This window comes from Dryobates pubescens, chromosome 22 (assembly GCF_014839835.1).
Source record: "Dryobates pubescens isolate bDryPub1 chromosome 22, bDryPub1.pri, whole genome shotgun sequence".
NCBI lineage: Eukaryota > Metazoa > Chordata > Aves > Piciformes > Picidae > Dryobates > Dryobates pubescens.
Window position 1 is genome coordinate 19,322,179 of NC_071633.1, and position 19,867 is coordinate 19,342,045.

General features: G+C 50.9%; 1 protein-coding gene across 1 annotated transcript in view; it reads right to left on the minus strand.

The window, feature by feature from the left end:
- Window positions 1–19,867, minus strand: part of ABTB2 (ankyrin repeat and BTB domain containing 2) — a 115,579-nt gene that overhangs the window by 40,353 nt on the left and 55,359 nt on the right. Inside the window, exons 2-3 of the mRNA XM_054171843.1 lie at window positions 6,503–6,649; window positions 2,179–2,389 (exon numbers count right to left, since the gene is read on the minus strand). Of these exons, the coding sequence (XP_054027818.1) occupies window positions 2,179–2,389; window positions 6,503–6,649 (358 nt within the window). The remainder of the gene's footprint in view (window positions 1–2,178; window positions 2,390–6,502; window positions 6,650–19,867) is intronic.

The window sequence follows — 19,867 nt, forward strand, 5'->3', positions numbered from 1 at the left end:
GGATCTGCAGCTGATTGAGTGCAGCTCAGGAGAGAATAAAAGAACTGAGCTGCAAAGCCTTTCCAAGTCACATTAGGTCAATCAATGTCCTCATCTCTCATGCCACGAGTCCAGCTTCCCACACACAGCCTCAACCATCTCCCCTCTTAAGCTATGAAAAAATAAACTCTCTCCTGTCTAAAGTGCTGCTGGCAATAGGGACCCAAGTGGCCATGCTGAACACAGTGCACAGAGGTCAGTACAGCCAGACTCACACAGTTATTACCTTGGAGCAAATGACAGGCAGGGCTGGGTGTTCATTTCTGCTCCACTGGGCAGTATTTGTTTCATTTCCAGGTTTCATACACTTTCAAAGCCAATTCACAGAGTCAGAGGGTGTTAGGGGTTGGAAGGGACCTCAGGAGATCACCGAGTCCAAGCCCCCTGCCAGAGCAGGACCAGAGACTCCAGCACAGGTCACACAGAACACATCCAGATGGGGCCTGAAAGTCTCCAGAGAAGGAGACTCCACAACCTCCCTGGGCAGCCTGTTTAACCTGATTGTCCTCAGGTTCTGTTTTCCCTCTAATGTCAGGTTTTGCTCCATTTTAATGTACTCTCTTTAATTTCCTTTACAGCCAAGTGCTGGTCAGAAGATCAAGAATGGCAGAAATTTCCCTTACCCCAGCTGCTGCAGGATCTAGGGAGGATTTGAAAACAAAAGAGAGTTGCAGCCTGCATTCCAAAACCACTCCAGTGAACCATGTGAAAAGCATTGTTTGGGAGCAACTGGAGAGAAAACTGCACTCCTGATTTAACTCATTCATTATCCTCGGTGTACAAAACAAGTAGCTGCAGTAACATCACACAGAGAGCACTGAAAAGAGCTCAGCACAGAAGGGCTTCATCTACAGCTCTGAGATGGGAGCAAGTGAGCAGCTTCAGCTCTATGGCTGTGGGAAGTGCTGGCCCAACTTCCCAGAGGCTGGCCTCACTCACAAGAACTCTCTTTGCACAGAGAGCAAACACAAACCAAACCGAACCAAACCACCCTGCTCCAGGTATTTGCTGAAGATCAGTGATCCCCAAAGGGCTCTGGGTTATGCAGCTACCTCTCTTCCTATCCCTAGCTTATTCAGCTTCACTGACTTCATGGAACTGTTGAGGTTGGAAGAGACCTTTGAGATCATCCAGTCCAACTGCTCACAATCCCAGCACTACTACTATGCCACTACCTCTATGCCATGTCCAAAAGCACCACATCCATGCATCTTCTCAACCCCTCCAGGGATGGTGACTGAACCACCTCCCTGGGCAGCCTGTTCCAATGCCCGAGAAGCCTCTCTGGAAAGAAAGTTGTCCTAATACCCAACCTGAGCCTGATTTCTGAACTGAATGTAAAATTGGATGTGCATTTCAAACTGGGAGAGTCAGGAAGCAACTGCAAGGAAACCAGTTCTCAGTCTGCCTTTGAGCTGAGAAGCTAGAGAGCAGAAGCTGCCTGACCTGTCCAGGAACTCCAGCTGTGGATGGGGCTCTGAGGGTCCCTCAGCTCCCCGCTGCCACCAGCCTGTCAGGTGGACTGCCAGGGAGCTGGGTAGGAAGGAAACCAGGGTGGGTTCCAACAGACAAAAACATCCCCCTGGAAAGTTTCTGTCCACTCTAATAATGGAGCCTGCTTTCAGAGTTAGTTATGGCACTGGCAGAAGGCAGGGGGACCACTGCCTTCCCCCTGTAGGTGTTTGCTTCCTATACCAGACACACAGCACCAACTCAAGTCACCCTTCAGAAGGACGATCATCAATCCCTCCAGACCTCTGCACAGCAAACAAGGTTGCTTTTCCTCAGCAGGCTGACAATTGTTAATTGGTGCTATTCAGAAAGTAACATTTTCTTTGGTGAGGTCCTGAACTGCTTTAGGCAACCACATGTGCTTTTGGCAGCCTCTCTGGACAAGCCCTGCTGGCAGCAGCGGGGCTCTGCCTCGCTCGGAAAGACTGCACGAAGAAACAGCTCACTTTCCAGTGCCGGTGCCAAGGCTTCGTGAACTTGGCACCGCCGACCACAGAGCCTGGCCTGGCTGCAGAACAGCTCTGGCTGACAGGTAGCAGCCCCCAGAGCTGCCCAGGCACACGTAGTCACTCAGCAAAAGGAGAGCTGAGCTCCCCCCCGGCTCCTAGGGCTGAGCCAGCGACTCACCGTTCGTTGTTCAGGGTCATTCGTGGAGGGTCAAGGTTGGGGTTCTCCATGGACTCCATCTGAGGACAGCGCAGGAAGTAGTAGAGGGTGTGGAGAGCATCAGGAGACCAGGAGATGGGCTGCTGCTGGCGGGGCTGCCGAAGGGGGCTCATGCCTGGGCGGAGGGTGTTCAGGCACTGCATGTGGTGCATGGCTCGCGACACCAAGTCGCCTGCACGGAGAGAAGGAAGGCAAAAGCATCTCTTGTACTGCTCAGCCACAGTGCCCTTAGCTATGCTTTCCTGAGCTAAACAAAAGCTCTTACAGCTGAGAGAAATGTCTTTTGTGTGTGCACATCATCCTTTGCCTGCACAGAGCCACAAGCTGTCCCCGGCCTGCGACCCTGCAGGTTAGCCTACAGCAAACAGAGCTTTCTTTCAAAGGACAAGCTCCTGGCTCCAAAGCATGGAGTGAAACTTCCCTCACTAACCACACATTCAGAACAGTTTAACAGCGATTTTTCCATCCTACTCTGTTGCTGGGTTTCTCCTCTTGCCAGCCACACACACCAGCTTCTGGCTGCCTACAAAACCTACTGATAGCACAGCTGGAGTACTGTGTCTAGCTCTGGGCTCCCCAGATCCAGAGAGACAGGGAACTGCTGGAGAGAGTCCAGTGGAGGCTCCAAAGCTGCTGAGAGGCCTGGAGCATCTCTGTGAGGAGGAAAGGCTGAGGGACCTGAGGCTGTTGAGCCTGGAGAAGAGCAGCCCCAGAGGGGATCAGATCAATGCTCAGCAAGAGCCAAAGGGTGGGGGGGCAAGAGGATGGGGCCAAACTCTTGTGCCCAGTTACAGGACAAGGGGCAGTGGGAGCAAACTGGAACCCAGGAGGTCCCACCTGAACATAAGGAAAAACTTCTTTGATGGGAGGGTACTGGAGCCCTGGTGCAGGCTTCCCAAAGAGGTGATGGGAGGGTACTGGAGCCCTGGTGCAGGCTTCCCAAAGAGGTTGTGGAGTCTCCTTCTATGGGGAGCTCCCAGCACCCCTGGCCATTGTGCTCCTGGGCAAGCTGCTGTGGGTGCCCTGCTTTAGCAGTGGGGGTTGGACTGAATGATCTCCAGAGGTCCCTTCCACCCCCTCCATGCTGGAATTTTGTGACAGCTGTGTGGAATGTGCAGTGCCCAAGTTGGGAGCCCAGCTTGCACAAGGCACACCCAGCAGCACCAGGATGAATCCCCTACTCCCATCACCAGCAGCACCATCTTATGAGGTTGTTGCCACATCTGCCACCAGGGCTGTGGTGTTCTACCCTCCTGCCCAGGCACCTGTGACAAATCAATGATATGTTCAGTAGAGAAATCTCTTCTTCTAGGGGCCTGCTTCTCTCTCCCTTGCCCCAGCTGCAGGTTGCTCCAGAACAAGGCAACCTGGCTCTCCTATTCAAAAGCCAATATTCACCATGCTGACTGGCACGAGCTGGCCAGAAACTCTCCCAGGAGCCCTTTAAGAAGTTCAATCCAGGAGCTTTCTGAGCTGCTCAGCCCTCTTGGTCTTTGAGTTTGATGCAACCTGCCTCTGTGTCAGGGGACTGGGGGACTAGGCTTGGAGGACCCTGACCTGTCCTACCCAGTTTCTACTCAGGATTGTATGATTGCAGATGTTCAGAAAGTTCACAGAGCAATGGCCTGTAGACAGCAGCTCTGCTGCCACATCAAGCTGGTCTTTGTGCAAGAAGCCTGCTTTGGGCACACCCTGTTTACTCTCCTTTTATTGTGGTGCATTTCAAACTCAAGAGCTTTGCAATGAAGACTTCAGACACTACACCTCTGAGCAGTGCAACTACCACACCAGGGAGCTGAAGGATCACTGCACACAGCTAGGATCTACTTTTTCCCCTTGGGACAATCCTCTGCTGCTTTATGTTTTGCAGTCCCCTAAAATCCTGACAGGAAATCTCAGTCTATTGTGTCCTCCAGTTACAATACTGGGAAAGGATGGAACTGAAATAGGTGCCCCATCACAAAGGTGGTTCCTGAGAAATGGCCCCGAAATTAGCTGGGACATGTGCCTCAGTCTGGAATTCCTAGGAAGTTATTTTTAGTTCCTCTAACAGCAAGCTTCCCAAACAGCCTCCAGCTGAACAGGTTAGGAAGAAACCTCCATGTCCAAACATGACCTGAGAGAATCACAGAATTGGATCAGTTGGAAAAGACTTTGAAGACCATCGAGTCCAACTCTCAGCCTAAGACTACCATGGCCAGGAAACCACAGCCCAGGGGGCCATGGCCACAGGTTCCTCAAACACCTCCAGGGGTGGTGGCCACCCTGGGCAGCCATTTTTGTCCAGTCTCCAACCTAACCCTCCCCTGGCATAATTTCAGGCCATTTCCTCTCCTCCTATCACCTGAGACTAGGGAGAAGAGACCAGCCCCCACCTCACTCCAACCTCCTTCCAGGGAGCTGTGGAAAGCCAGGAGGTCAGCGATGCCGAGCGCCGAAAGCTTCGCTTTGCCACTCATTTGTGGCACAGGGCATTCGCTTTGAGGACTCACTTCAGAAGGTAAAACCTCCCAGCACCTCTGCCTTTCCCCTAGGGAACTCCTGACTCTCCAGAACCTACCCATTTTAGGCCTGTTGTGGATCCTCTGTGCAGTTGGAGCAGAAATTCATCTGGAACTCAAGTTTTCAGTGGGCAATAACCTTCCCTCTCCTCTGCACACTCACCCTCTCTATTTGTCTGGCAATGTGCAGCGGCAGTTAAAAAAAAAATTAAAAAGGAGGGAAAAAAAGGTAGGGGATAAAAAAAAAAAGTAGGCAACTGTATCAGGAGATCCATTCACTGGATGTAATGACCAAGCTGGCCCAAAGCAGGGACATGGGAAGAGAAAGAGGAAGCTGTATTCGATCTCAGGCCCATGCTACAAATGTTCTCTTGTGTTCCAGAATAAATAGAGGTGTGTTCAAGGAATCTGAAAACCTCAAATGAAGGCAGGTTGCAAAATAAATGGTGAAAGCCACAAGCTTCTTGCTGGCCCTGAGCTTCATTAGCATTCAGGTGGTGGAGGCTAAGAAAGCGATGCCAGCAGAAACCTTGCGAGGGGGAAAGCAGACCAGGAAAACACAAATCAGTTTTGTTTACTTTAGAGGGGCTTTGTGAGCGGCCTAGGAATGGAACATTTCATTTGGTTAGCATTAAAAGAAGGAGGATATGAACAAGTTTTTGTTACCAAAGTGCTCTCAGAATTTTTTTTCCCCCCTCCACTTTTTGTTTTGGAAGGAACTGAAAAGCTTCTCCCTGAACTGCCAGCACCCTTCACAGTTCCACTGCACAAGTGCCAAGAGAGGGAACTCTCTCTGCTGTCTGAAGGAGGTGCCACTGCTGCACTCCACAAGTGTACAAGAAAGCCTCCAGAAGCAGCTGGGCAGTTTGAAACTGGAGCAGGTAGATGTAGGTTGGGCATTAGGACAAAGTTCTTCACTGTGAGGGTGCTAAAATATTGGAACAAGCTGCCCAGGGATGTGGTTGAGGCCCCGTCCCTGGAGACATTCAAGATCAAACTCATTGTGTCCCTGGGCAGCCTGATCTAGTTGGGGTGTCCCTGCTGACTGCAGGGGGTTGGACAAGATGAGCTTTGAGGGTCCCTTCCAACCCACAATCTGTAAATGTGTGAAAGATGATGAGAGCAGTGGAGCAGCTCCCCTCGAGGGAAGGCTGTGAGAGCTGGGGCTGCTTAGCCTGGAGGCAAGGGCAGGGATCCCATGAATGCTGAGCAGTAGCTAAAGGTGAGTGCCAGGAAGATGGAGACAGACACTTCTCAGTGGTGTGCAGTGAGAGGACAAGGGGCAGTGGACACAGCCTGCAGCACAGGAGGTTCCACATAGACATAAAGGAAAAATTCTTTCCTTGGAGAGCAGCAGAGCTCTGGAGCAGGCTGCCCAGAGAGCCTGGGGAGTCTCCAGCCCATTCCAAACCCACCTGGATGTGTTCCTGTGTGATTTACTCAAGGTGCTCCTGCTCTAGCAGGGGTGTTGGGGCTGGATGATCTCCAGAGGTCCCTTCCAGTGCCCACCATTCTGTGATTCTGTGCACAAGGTCCATCCTCTGTCAGCACTAAGGCCAATAACCACCCAAAGGCTTGAACAGCCCCAGCTGCTGCATCTCTGGGGCCAATCAAACCTAAAGCAGTTTAATGAAGCAACCTGATTTTCACTACCAGTGCCACCTGGCAACCAACTCTTACCCAGCACTAGCCAAACCTCTGCTCACACTGCCAGCAGCCACTGACCTCAGCAGCAGAGGGACTGCCTCTCCTGCTTCCCCGTGAGCCCACGTTTGATTACTTACTCAGCTCCGAGATGCTCCCAACACAAGTTGCCAACAGGGATTGCTCCAAAGTTCGGAGTTCCAGCTGAGCATAAGCATCAGCCCTTCCATCACTGCCCACAGAGCCATCGTTGTATGGGCTGAAGGAGGCAGGCAGAGAGAGCACACCTGGGGGGAGAGCAAAGAACAGCCCTGTCACAAGTGGAGCTGCAGCAGAGGAGAAGCAAAGCCTCCCTCCTGCTGCTCTCAGCAGAGACCTGGACACCTTTGCACCTTTGCTTGGGGGGACCTGAGGCCTTTCAAACAGTTCCCATAAAATCCAGCAGTGCTGTCAATACCATTGGAGTGGCTGAAAGAGTGAAACCAGGCTCTAGGGAGTGAGGCTGGATGTTGCTACAGCCTTTAAAGAACTAGAAACAAATTGGAGTTGAGATGAACCTACATGAAAAGCCTCAGTGAAGCCTCCCCTGTTGTTTACACAACAACTCAGCTGCAGGCAGGCAGCTTGCTTTGCACCAGCTGTATGCAGATTGCTAACCATAAAGGCCTGGGTCTGGAGGTGTGGAAGATAATCTCAAGTCCATCTAAGGTAAATGTGTAGCTGCAGCCTTTGCCACTCCAAAAACAAAGCCATGGGCTCTGCCAGCTCTTTGAACCTGCAGTTTCTCCCCATGTGCCAACCTCTGGGAACGCCAAACTGCACCCACGGGTTCTGAGGTTGAGGAGATCTTCATCTCTCTAAATGACCTCTCTGCAGCACAGAGGGATGGGGAAGATCATTGCATTGCACACATGCATTCACCACACACTCCTTCCACTGCAGCCTCTTACACAACTGCCTCTGCTCTTACTCTGCTCAATCCTTTATTTCTGCCTTCAGCCCTGAGCATGCACAGCCACACTGATGTGTTTCTCTTCCTTCCCAGCCTCACCTTCTGACCCCGGTTCGGTCTCAGCCGTGGAGACACTTCAGCCCTACTGCAGTGACCTCCAGTCACAAAGGTGCTGTGAATTCTTGTCACACAAAGCCCTGCCAGCCTGGGAGGCAGCACCTTGGGCCAGGCTTTTGTTTCTTTGTCTCAAACGTTTTCTTTTGAAATGCTATGCTGAACTGATCTCTCCTACCCCTTTCACATCCTCTTTGCATCCTGCTTGGTGGTAAGAAGCCAAGGGCTGCATCAAAAACTTCCTGGAGGCTTTGAGGATAAGGGAATAATTGACCCTGTTGTGGTGGTGCACTGTACATCACTGTTAGCTGGTGGAGAGAGCTCTGCCAGTGCCCTCTGCAACCTGAATAATTAGGAAGTGGAGGCTTTAAGGGCTACCAGAAGGGATGCATGCAAACTAGAGGAGCTTGCTTGAAAAACACTCCAGCCTCCTATACAGAGCTGAAGCCACTTCCTTTTCCATGTTAAGGCTATGAAAGGATGTTTAAAGGACATATGGATTGAATTTATAGCAGAGGGAGGATGAAAATAGACTGATTTGTCCAAAGTTTCAACTGGAGGCACATAATTCTGCAGCAGGGAAAACAGCAACTGGCAGTTACATAATGAAGGCAGGCAGGGAAGGAAAGGGGGGAGGGGGCTCCTCTGGCAGCCACTTTGGGTTGGTTCTGTTTCCTAACAGGGAATCAAAAATAAAGATTTGCAGAGTGGTTTCAGCTGGCTCAGAACCGAAACAGCCTTGTCTCAGTTCCTCAGCTAGCAGTTTTCCAGGTGCTGTGGGGAAGAGGAAACAGAGCTGATTTATTTACTAGTGGGGAAAACAACTCCCTTGTACCAGATAGCTGAGCACAAGATTGCTGTGCTCGTCTGCCCTGGGACAGCTGAGGAGCAGCCTCGGTGCACAAGACACAAATAAGGATGTTACTGAGACTGGCCACCTGCCAGGGCCCAGTGATGCCACTTGGGATTCCCCCTGGGATGGCAGTGGGCTATGAATCAGCCTCTCCTTACATCACATCTCCTGAAGGTCCCCATGTCTGGCAGCTCTCAAGAGGGCTGAGCAGACCTGGGAATGAGAAAACAACTCCTGACACAGCTTCGAGACAGAGAGCAGTGACTGAACCTGCAAAGGGCAGGACCTGCTCTCCTCCCACCCAGGTCAAGGAATTTGCAGTCAAAAGGTGCTACGAGGAAGAAGTTCCTTGCTCTGAGGCTGGTGGAACACTGCCCAGGGAGGTGATGGAGGTCCCATCCCTGAACACATTCAAGGTCAGGCTGTCTGGGGCCCTGAGCAACCTGCTCTGGCTGGGGATGGAGGTTGGATTGGATGACCATGAAAGGTCTCTTCCAAGCCAAAGCATTCTGTGATTCTATGATGGTATAAACCCCAGGGGCAGCTTCCATTTCTGTTTGCCATTCCCTGCTCTGTATCTCGATAGCTGTGGCAATACTGGCTCCAGTCAGCACTAGCTAAACAAACACAGCTAAGTGAAACAAACCAACTCACATCAACACACTCTCTCGTCTGAGCACCTTACAACTGCCAGTTGGGCTCCTGGCCCTTAAGAATGTGCTTTCCCTGTAAAACAAGCAGGTGGAGCAGCAGGTAAGTGCCCTGCAGGAAGGGGCCAGCACTGTTCTCACAGCAGTGTCTCTGCTGGGGGCTGTGCTGCGGTCCCTGCACAGCCCTGGCTGGATCCTGACCTTCTGCTCACAATATCTTACTCATTTTTTAATGAGCCAAGCATGGCATATTAAGAGCATGGGCCCCTGAGGTATCTAGGAAGAAGACATGAGCCAGCAGTGTGCCCAGGTAGCCAATGGCCCCCGGCCTGTATCACAGACAGTGTGGCCAGCAGGAGCAGGGAGGTCACTCTGTCCTTCTACTCAGTGATCAACTTGTTCTCTTTAATCCCCACAACCAGGGGCTTAAGCATGGGATCCAAATCCAGGGGAAGTTAGTGGGAATGTGTTCTGTAAGCATGGCTGGCAGGGGGCAGCCCCCTGCAGCAGCCCAGTGGAAGGCACTTTTGTGCCACGGGGGCAAGGCTGAACAACCAATTCCTGCTACTGCCACAGCCTCTGAAAGAGCAGCTGGAAAGAAAACCAAACTCACTCTGCCTCAGCTAACAGACCCAACCTGTTCACAGGCACTTGCTGCCAACAGGCAGTCACAACTGGCTGCAATTCCTGTTAGGCACTTCCTCAAACTCCTTTCTTCTGCTTGCCTCAATATTTTGGAGTTGTCTGCAATTTGATGCTTTTTAACTGAAAAATGTTTCCACGGCGTGAGCTGGGTCCAGGGAAAAGTCTGCTCACACTGCTGGGCAGCTTTCTGCCTTCAGAGGGGCTGCTGGGAGCTTTGGCTGCAACCTGCTCTGCAGGGCTGGGCAAAACTCCTCTGTGGTTTCCCTCAGCTGGGCCACTGGTCCAGCACCCCACTGGGCAACTTCTGCAAGGAGCTCTGGGTCCATCTCTGAGCATCCCATCGTCACGCAGAGGCTGGCCTCAAGTTCTGCTCTTTTGATCTCAAGACTCAAGTCAACACAGACCTTGACCTGAATTTTGTTTGAAGATTTGACTGGTTTAAAACCTTATCTCAGTGGGAGAAGCTCCCACTCCATGCTGGGTGCATGGCACACTCCCAGCCCAAGAGCAGCCATCACTGTGACCCTGCTGCAACGATCTCTGTGCTCTCTCTACTTCAATCTAAATCCTTCACTTCCTCATGATTAACTCATCAGCATTTGATGACTTTCAAACACTTTCATGATGTCTGGAGGTTAAGATGGGGACTCTCAGGTGGCAAAGGGTTAAAGGAGGCTTGTTTGCAAAGCACTCAGGCTCTGCTGTTGGGACTCCTTGTGGAGGTTGCCCAGGGGTTTAACTCCCTTCTTCCAGACATGTGCTGGCTCTCTTCCTGACAGGTTAGGCAGGGAATCAGGAATAAAATCAGGACAGGGAAATACACTGCAAGCTGCTGTGGTTTTTAATGAACCTAGCAAAGTCTATGAGACAATACAACACACACTGATTTCTCCCTTTGGCCAGAATTGAAACAGGTTAGGAACTGTTTCTGAAAGCCCTGCAAAAAGCCACAGAAGTGAAATCAGAACTGCTGTAAATATACCAGAAAAATCTGCTGGGAAACCAAAAGCATCAGTGCAGTACTTGGCTTGTGATGAATTCCACAAGCAACAGTCTGTGAGATGAGAACAGCTGACCCCAGAGAACTGAGCTGTGCCTGGGAAGGCCAACTACAGAATGGTCTGGGTTGGAAGGGACCTCCAAAGGTCATCTAGTCCAGGTTGTTCAGCCTGGAAGAGAGGAGGCTCTGGAGAGACCCAATAGTGGAGTGACAGGATAGTAGAGTGACAGGATGAGGGTCAATGGCTTCAAACTAGAGAAGAGCAGATTGAGACTGGATGTTGGGAACAAGTTCTTTACCATGGGGGTAGTGGAACACTGTGACAGGTTGCCCAGGGAGGTGGCTAGGGCCCCATCCCTGGGGATATTCAAATGAACATGACCTGACTACACCACAGTGACAGCCAAAGTGGGTCTGTTTGAACCAGGGGACTCAGAACCTCATCCAAGTGAGCTGCAGTTCCCACACTGGCAGCTGGCTGTGCCATCAGCATGGCTGTCCCTGTCACAAACTCTTGCAGCTCTTTGTGGCCAGGAGCATGCAAGGCTCTCCTTGGCCATCTCCTACTCTACCAAGCAACACAAGCACCACACAGCTCCTTCTGCCCCATCAGCTCAGAGCACAGAACACCATCCAGAACTGATGCCAGTTGCTGACCTCCCACAGCTAGGAAAGCTCAACCCTTCTCCATTTTATGAAACAAGACAGGACCCTTCTGACAGAATCCAAACAATGCTTCCCACCTCTCAAAAAACACAGAGAGTCCACAGTGTTGCTGGTAGAACTCACTCAAATGGAAACACACCAGGTTCTATAATCGACTCCAGCCACTTTCTGGATGGTGAGAAAGGCTTGTGATCAGCAAACAATGCAGCTAATTGCTCACATGCAGGAAAGTGCTGTGGGCTCTGCTCCAAAGCAGGCAGGCAGCTCTTTCAGTTTCTCTCTGCCAGCAGGAAGGAAAATCAAACACAGTTGCCTGTATCTGCATCCACATTAAACAGTAATCCTGTAATTGGAAACAGGAGGAAAAAGCAGAAGGGGAACCAGCTTCAAGCAGAGAGAGAAGATCTTGTAACCTCCTGCAAGTGCTGAACTGAATCTGTCCATTGAAGAGCTGTTGTCCTGCTTTGGCACTTCTGGGCAGATCTGACTCGCACAGCCCTCCTGGGGGCTCCCTATGCAGCCCTCCTGGGGGCTCCCTATGCAGCCCTCCTGGGGGCTCCCTATGCAGCCCTCCTGGGGGCTCCCTATGCAGCCCTCCTGGGGGCTCCCTATGCAGCCCTCCTGGGGGCTCCCTATGCAGCCCTCCTGGGGGCTCCCTGGCTTCAGGCTAACTCCTCCTAGGGACAATGTCCCTTTCAAGTGAGCAAAATGCAGTTTGCTTTAAGAATCTGATCATAGAATCACAGAACTGTCAGGGTTGAAAGGGACCTCAAGGCTCAGCCAGTTCCAAGCCCCCTGCCATGGCCAGGGACACCTCACCAGAGCAGGTTGCTCACAGCCACATCCAGCCTGGCCTTCAAAACCTCCAGGCATGAGGCTTCCACCACCTCCCTGGGCAACCTGTGCCAGGCTCTCACCACCCTCATGCTGAAGAGTTTCTTCCTAACATCCAACCTGAATCTCCCCATTTCTAGCTTTGCTCCATCCCCCTCAGCCCTATCCCTCCCTGACAGCCTAAAAAGTCCCTCCCCAGCTTTCAGCCATGTGTCATCTCAAAGCATGCAGGCTGGTCCTCCACGTAGGACAGGCAATGTCAACAGACACTGACTCACTGGCAGCATCAAAATACCCCCAGAGAGAGTCTTAAAGCACTCACAAAAGTCTGCTGCTGATTTTGTAGGATCAAGGGCACTGCAGCACCTCCTGGTCCGGAAGCAGGGGAAGCAGCAGCACTATGTGAGCTGCAGCATCACCCTGCCACAGCAAGAGCAGAACCCTTCTGGTGGTCACTACAAATACCAACACCACCTCCTCACTCCTAGGTTAGTCCCTGTGCCCTGCCTTCACCCCACACTTGCAAGTGACTGACATGCTTCCCCTCACTTCTGCTGTGAAAATGGTGGCCCTGGGCTGGAAGCTGGAGAGCAGAAGGTGGGAAGTATCTCAAGGACTATTACATTTAATCCAGCTGTGACAGAGGAATGTGAATGACTGCAAATGCAGGAGAAAGGCTTTGGGCTTGTACTGAGCCAGTGATTCCTGAGTCATCAATCCCACTTCCATATCCCTGTGGTCTTCTGGACAACCAGGAACCTGGCTTGGCCCCAAGCCCTTAATTGAACATAAGCACAAGGGAACATATCCTCAGCTTGTGTTATAGTGACTGCCAAGAAATACAGCAAGCTATCTGCTGCAGCAGCAGCACACTTTGCAAGATGAAAGATAGGAGTACTTCTGGGAGATGGTGACTGTCCTCATTCCCCTCCCTTGATGGAGAAACAGAGACAGAAGGAAAGGAAGCAACTGCCAAGCTCATGCAGCAGAGGCAGCTCTTTGCACCTCCCAGTTCATTATCCCTGTGCCATCATCTCTTGCCTGGATGAAACTGCCCAACACAGAGCCACTGCTCCCTACACTTGGATCCAGAGACTGGAAATAAATGGCATGACTGCAAGGCTTTAGGCTGGCTTTGTAGAGCCACACCAGAGTAACACTGGTGGAGAGAGAAACCCACCTATGTTTCTAGGACTCTATTGTCAAGATCCAGCAAGGAGCACTGGAGAGGAACCTCCATACTGGGCTATAAATAACAACGAGACAAACCTCACACAAAAAAAGCAGCAGGAAGTTTGATGAGGCCTGGTATAAATAGGTTACAAACACTGTGAAAGAAACAAAACCAGAGCCCTGTGCCAAAAGTGACTGTGGTCCAAGAGGCAGAGGGCTTAGCATTAATTAGTTGTGTAAACCCCAACCAGTTTAACTCAGTGTCCCAGCTCACTTAGCTGGAAAATGAGGAGGCTGCTTCACTCCTCTTGAGGATGGAGTAACAGGAGCAGCACTTCTGCTTCCTTTCTCATTCTCATCTTCCTCCTCCATGCTTCTCAGCATCTCAGCAGTGTCTCCATTTCCCATATGTGTCAGCAGCACATTGTGTCCCTTAGCAACACTCCATCCTCCCTTCACTTCGCCCTTTTCACCTTCAGCAGCTCCAAAGGTCTCAGACACAGCTGCTTGGGAGGTGGATGGACGATGAGCAACTCCACCTCAGTGGAGGTTATGACACAAGAAGAGAAGCTTTACCCAGCTGAGAGGGTGGGGAAAGGATTTCAGGCTAGCAGAGACTGTGATGTGGATACAACACTGGGAGGGTTGTTCTGAGAGATCTGGCAAAATGATACAGACTCATGGAATGGTTTGGGTTGGAAGGGACCAAGGTCACCTGGTTCCAACCCCCTGAAGAGCATACAGAGATGTAACAGAAACACAGGAAAGCTCACAACCAAGCTTCCTTTCAAAAGGAAAGCTACAACAGGTAACCAATAACAACCCCAGAACCACCACAGCCTTTAGCAGCATTACTCTGGGATTAGAAAGCTTAGGGAGAAGAGATTGGAATCACTTCCTCCATCCCCCTTGGCATTCTTCAGAAGCCTCCAATGCAGTAAAACCAAATTCATTGAGTAATCCATGGGGCTGCAGTAAGTGCAGGCACCAAGTAGAGCCCTCATGGCCTCCACAATACCCTCTTCTAATCCAGTCCTTATTGTTCACTGTCCTTCCTGAAATATGGTCTCTGAATCATGCCCAGTTCTCCAGATGTGGTCTGACTGAGCCCTTTGTGCATGCCATAATGACCTCTCTCTACTTGTGTTCAATTCTTCTATTTATACATCCCATGATCTGTGTGCTTGCCAAGCACCAAGAGGATAGCAAAATTATATCCTCTGTCACTCCCAGTTCCTTTTCTTGGGGAAAGTCTAGATGGAGAACCTGGCCAGGGCAGTGCCCTGCAATCCCTTCCCAGCTATTCCCAAGCAGTCTTTTGAAAGTCCTCACTCTTCCTGACCCCTACCCAGCAGCTCCTCATACAGGTGAGCTCCTGGTGTGGCCAAATCCAGCCAGGAGACTCCTTGCTGCAGCAAACCTGCCATTAAAATAGACTTGTAGAACTCCTGGTCACTTAATCACAAACATCCAGACTACAATTACATCAGTTAATGACTTAAAATACCAGAGCATCATAAGAGCTGCTTATGCCACACTTGTGAGAAAGCCACAAGGAAATAGGACCTCAACAGTAACCAAACTGCTGCTCCTGCAGCTGGATCAGGGCAATCCCAGGCACCCATACAGGCTGGGCAGGGACTGCCTTGAGAGCAGCCCTGAAGAACAGGCCTTGGGTGTGCTGGGGGAGGAGAAGCTCAGCAGGAGCCAGCAGGGAGCACTTGCAGCCCAGAGAGCCAAGCAGAGCCTGGGCTGCAGCAAGAGAAGTGTGGCCAGCAGGGCCAGGGAGGGGATTCTGCCCCTCTGCTCCACTCTGCTGAGACCACAGCTGGAGCTCTGGGTCCAGTTCTGGAGCCTCTGTGCCAGGAAGGATCTGGAGGTGCTGGAAGGTGTCCAGAGAAGGGCCATGAGGATGAGCAGAGGGCTGGAGCTGCTCTGCTATGGAGACAGACTGAGAGAGTTGGGGCTGTTCAGTCTGGAGAGGAGAAGGCTCCCAGGAGACCTAATTGTGGCCTTCCAGCATCTGAAGGGGGCTCCAAGAAAGCTGGGGAGGGCCTTTTGAGGGTGTCAGGGAGGGATAGGACTGGGGGGATGGATCCAAGCTAGAGAAGGGGAGATTGCGATTGGATGTTAGGAAGAAGTTGTTCCCCATGAGGGTGGTGAGAGCCTGGCACAGGTTGCCAGTTGGAACTGGCTGATCCTTGAGGTCCCTTCCAACCCTAACACCCTGTGATTGTGATTCCTAAAGGACTGGTCCCTTTTAGTCACCTCAAGGATTGTCTCCACCAGCACCAGTGCCCCTCTGAAGCACAGCCTGGGCTTTGCCAGGGTGAAATCTGCAACTGCCACTCAGCATCCCATTGACATTCTATCTAAGTGAAACACAGTGCAGTCCTGAGACCATAAAGCCTGACCCCAAGAGGGCAAGGCCTGGAGGCCTGCTTGGCTGATCACAGGCACACCATGCCTGCAGAGCAAAGTGATTCAGGTTTTGAGTCACTGGCCAGGCACGACACAGCTGCAGGCAGGTGGAACCCGGGCAGCTCACAAGAGCAAAACCGGTGCACAGTAGATTTGATACCTAGGGGTTAATCTCCACTCTTTTTGTCAGCGCAGCTACAGTCAGTTGCTCACAGCAGCATTTACATGCATGAGCAGCTCATGAATCACAGCCTTGGTCATTTTCAGCCCAAAACTGCCTGGGACCCAACATTAGCTTCGGTGAGCACAGGTTTCTCGGGACAAGCATCCACACAACCCCCCACCAGAGAGATAACAACGTTTGTGTTTGACAGGCAGCCACCGGGCAGAGTTTGCTCCCCCCGAGTATTTGATGGCTCTAAAGAGCAGCAACAATTCTATCTCAAACCAGAAGCTGTTCCTCTATTCACTTTTGTTTCCTCAAGCACACACTTGGGAGTATTTGGCAGGTTTTTTTCCCACCACACAGAAAATCAGTCTCTTCCTAATGACAGCATTTTGCAACCTTCTGCTTCCTCCCATCAAAGCAGCTCCGAGATCTTGTCAACAATGGCTAATTGTTCGGAGACTCAGAAGCGGAGTGGAGGAATTCTACTTATTCACAAACTGCTGGATTTTGCTCTCTGTCCTTGCCACACCTCAGCCTCTTTCTCCCATCCGATGTGGTACCGAAGACCATCTCCTACCATCGACATTCCACGGTCCAGGCCACTTGATCTGGCTTTTAGCACCTATTTACTCTCCACTTCAGCCTCCCCATTCTTCTTCCTTGTCCTCCTAATCACCTGCTCATCATCATCACCATGCCCCTACCCCTCCCAAGATGCAGCCTTTCAAGGCTCAACTCGAGAGCTGGCCACAAGACCTATTTCTGAATGCACTCTCGAGGGGCAGCAACTCTGAAAGAATTTGGCAGTATCTGTAAGGCCAGCAGCAGAATAAACCCGCCCCGCTCCGGGGCTCTGGGCTGTCTCTCTTTGAAATGCAAGTCAAAGTCTAAGGCTCTTAGTTGCAGCCATTTATAGTTTGTATGAGAAGCAAAATTTGTACACTGCCATTCGAGCCCTAAATAAAACTGCCCCCGGCAAGAACTCCCTCCTCAAACAGAGCCTCTTTCAATTTGCTCTTCAGAAGGATGCTGTCGCCAGTCGATTATTTATAGACATCTATGTTGAGATCTAAACACTTGGTCGGGAAACTAACTCAGATTAATGGTTGCCCAGCACTGTTTTGGAAGTAAATAGCTCAGAAGCAAGTCAGCTGGGCTACCTTTGTGTTAATTGCAGACCAGCATCTGGGGGGGTTGGGGTTGGTTTTGTCTTGCATCAGAATAAGCAGCAGCAATGTTTGCAGCGTTAGACTCATGGCTCCTGGGTGAAGCTGGAAACGCTACCTGCACATCTTGGGGAGACACTGGCACAGGCTGCCCAGGGAGGTGGTGGAAGCCTCATCCCTGGAGGTGTCTGCAGCCAGGCTGGAGGTGGCTGTGAGCAACCTGCTGTAGTGTGAGGTGTCCCTGCCCATGGCAGGGGGGTTGGAACGGGATGATGCTTGAGCTCCCTTCCAGCCCTGACAGTTCTGTGATTCTATGCTCAGTCCCAACTGTTTTATTGATACTTGGAGCATAAATTATTTGCTGAGGTGACCTCCTCAGGGTGTTGAGATGATGCAACAATGCCTTATGGCAGAAGCAAAAAAGAAAGCCTTTCTGAGAGCAAGTCAGGCTCTTGTTGCTTTACAATGCTGAGCACACCCCGGGACGCTGACAGCGTCCCCAGGACAAATAGCAGCTCAGGGAGCCAGCACACACGTGCCAGAACAGCTTTGGCAAGAGCACAGCCAGCTCTCCAGAGCCCAAAGTGGTTCTTGTCACAGACAATAAGCACAAATAACGCCGGGATTCTGTGCCCAGAGTTTCTACCAGACTCATTTTCGTTACCTGCCATGGAATCCCTGCTGCTACCTGCAAAGTGAAGAGGCTCCTCCGGCACCCTGGCCAGAAGGGCAGCCCAGCCCTGTTCCCATCACTGAAAATGCCACAGAACGTTAGGGGCTGGAAGGGGCCTCGAAAGCTCATCCAGTCCAGCCCCCCACTGGCACTGCAGGCAAATCCCTGTTGGACCTGAGGTGTAGCAAACAAACCTGCCCAGCCCTGCCTGCCTGGCCACTCTTCTCAATGCCTTCCGAAACCAGGAAGCCAATCACCTCTCAGGTAACCTTCAACGATGCTGTGGCTAAAATAACTTGCTCAGGGCCACAGCCAGGGGCTGTTCAAACAGCACAGCAAGCACTCACTAGCCAAGGCCAGGAGGACACAAGCAGGCAGGTATTAGCACTGTGCAGCACCCATTTCCAGCAGCAAGCCAGCCTGCTCCTACTTGTGAAGGTAACTCCTACAGCAGCATCTCTCACACGGGTGGTGAAGATTAAGATTCCAGAGTACTTCCTGCAATTCTTAGCAAAATAATGGGGAAGTCAAGAGGAAGATCCTTTCATTGAGGGAAAATAGCTGGGAAAACTTTTCTTTCCTTTTCCTTTAATAAATGATCATACCATCACCTCTGTCTGTACAATGTCCCTAGTCATGGGGCTAGGAGATGAAATCTGCTGGACCCAGACTATGCTGCAGTTTTCTCTTCGGTGGCAACAGGCAGCATCCTGTGGCAGTTTTAGGCTGGTGCCTAGGAAGTTTTCCACAGGCTGAGCAGAAAGTGGTAGGATGTAAAGGAATTACCTTTGGATGCTAAAGAAGAATAATGATAGGGTCTAAATAACTACCATAACTGACAGCTAACAAAGAGTGAGTTGTGTAAACTCCTTTCCTCTCTTTTTGGTGTCTTTCACACCCAGAGGTAATTCAGTTACATTCTGCCACTTTCTACTCCATCTGTGGAAAGCTTCCTAGGCATCAGCCTAAACCTGCCTCACATCCCTAGTGCTGCAGAGCAGAGATGCACAGCATGGAAGTACTTGAAACCCAAAACGTCCCTACCACATAAATAATCCCACACCACATCAGTAATCACTTCTTGGATCCAGCTGTTTGTATGCAACCACTTATATCCTACTGACATTCAGACATTTGGCTATTGCCAAGGGCAAAAAATCATCTTAGAAGGCTTTATCACGGAGGAGAGCAACAGCCAGAACCGTGGCAGAGGCAGATTTGAGGAGGCTCAAGTGAGAATACTTCTTGTCCTCAAGTGGCACTTCCTTCCTTCCACTAAATTATTGGAGCAAAGGCTCAAGCTGAAACAGGAGGAGCTGGTGAAGGCTCAAAGTGCAGCTTCCACTCAGGGAAGTGCAAGTGCAGATAGGAGTAAAGTCTGGGACACACATCTGAAACCTGGGTGCTCCACAACTGAGACTCGTTTGGAGCTGAAATTTTACTTTAGACCTAGAACTTTCCCCCAGAGAAATACAATACAAGAGAGGAGAAGAAAAGGAACAGGCAAGAGGTTTAGAGGCTGGAAATAGAGATATGGAAGAAGGATGGTGGGAAAGGATGGGGAAAACACAGAACAACCTGAAACAGTCCCTGGTGAAGGACTGGGAGAGTCCCATCAGGAAGAGCCACTTCTGCTTTCTTATCTTGGAAAGAGTTTGTTTTTCCTTGAAAGTTTCAGAGTCTTGAGGAAGTTATAATGCTCCAGATCTTTTAACCCCCCTAATACAATCTGTCTCTGTCCCACTCACTTCATTCCCTGAAAAGTGGCACAATAAACAGAGCAGCAGATGTCCAGAGCTGGACAAGTCTCCTCTTAACACCAGTGGAACCTGATATCCACTGTAACTGGCAAAGTCATCCCGTTCCCACACGCTCCTCTGTGGGCTGAGTTCAAGATAACCATAACAAATACAAAGATAAATGAATCCAGTTTGAAAACTGTGCTTTCAAAGCTGCAGATCCTTGGGTTTGCTCTGCTTGTGCTGGTTTATTGTTCTTTAGGGCAGAATGAGCAGGCAAACGTGAACAGAACAGAATCCTGCTCTCCTAACTACCTCTTCTCTTCCCCCTCCACCCCTGCTCTTACTAATAAATCACTGAGTCTCCGTCAGGGTGCTGCAGGCTCGACCACGGCTGCTTCATCTCAGTGGGAGCCAAATGATGATTGAGATGCCAATATATTAGGCTGG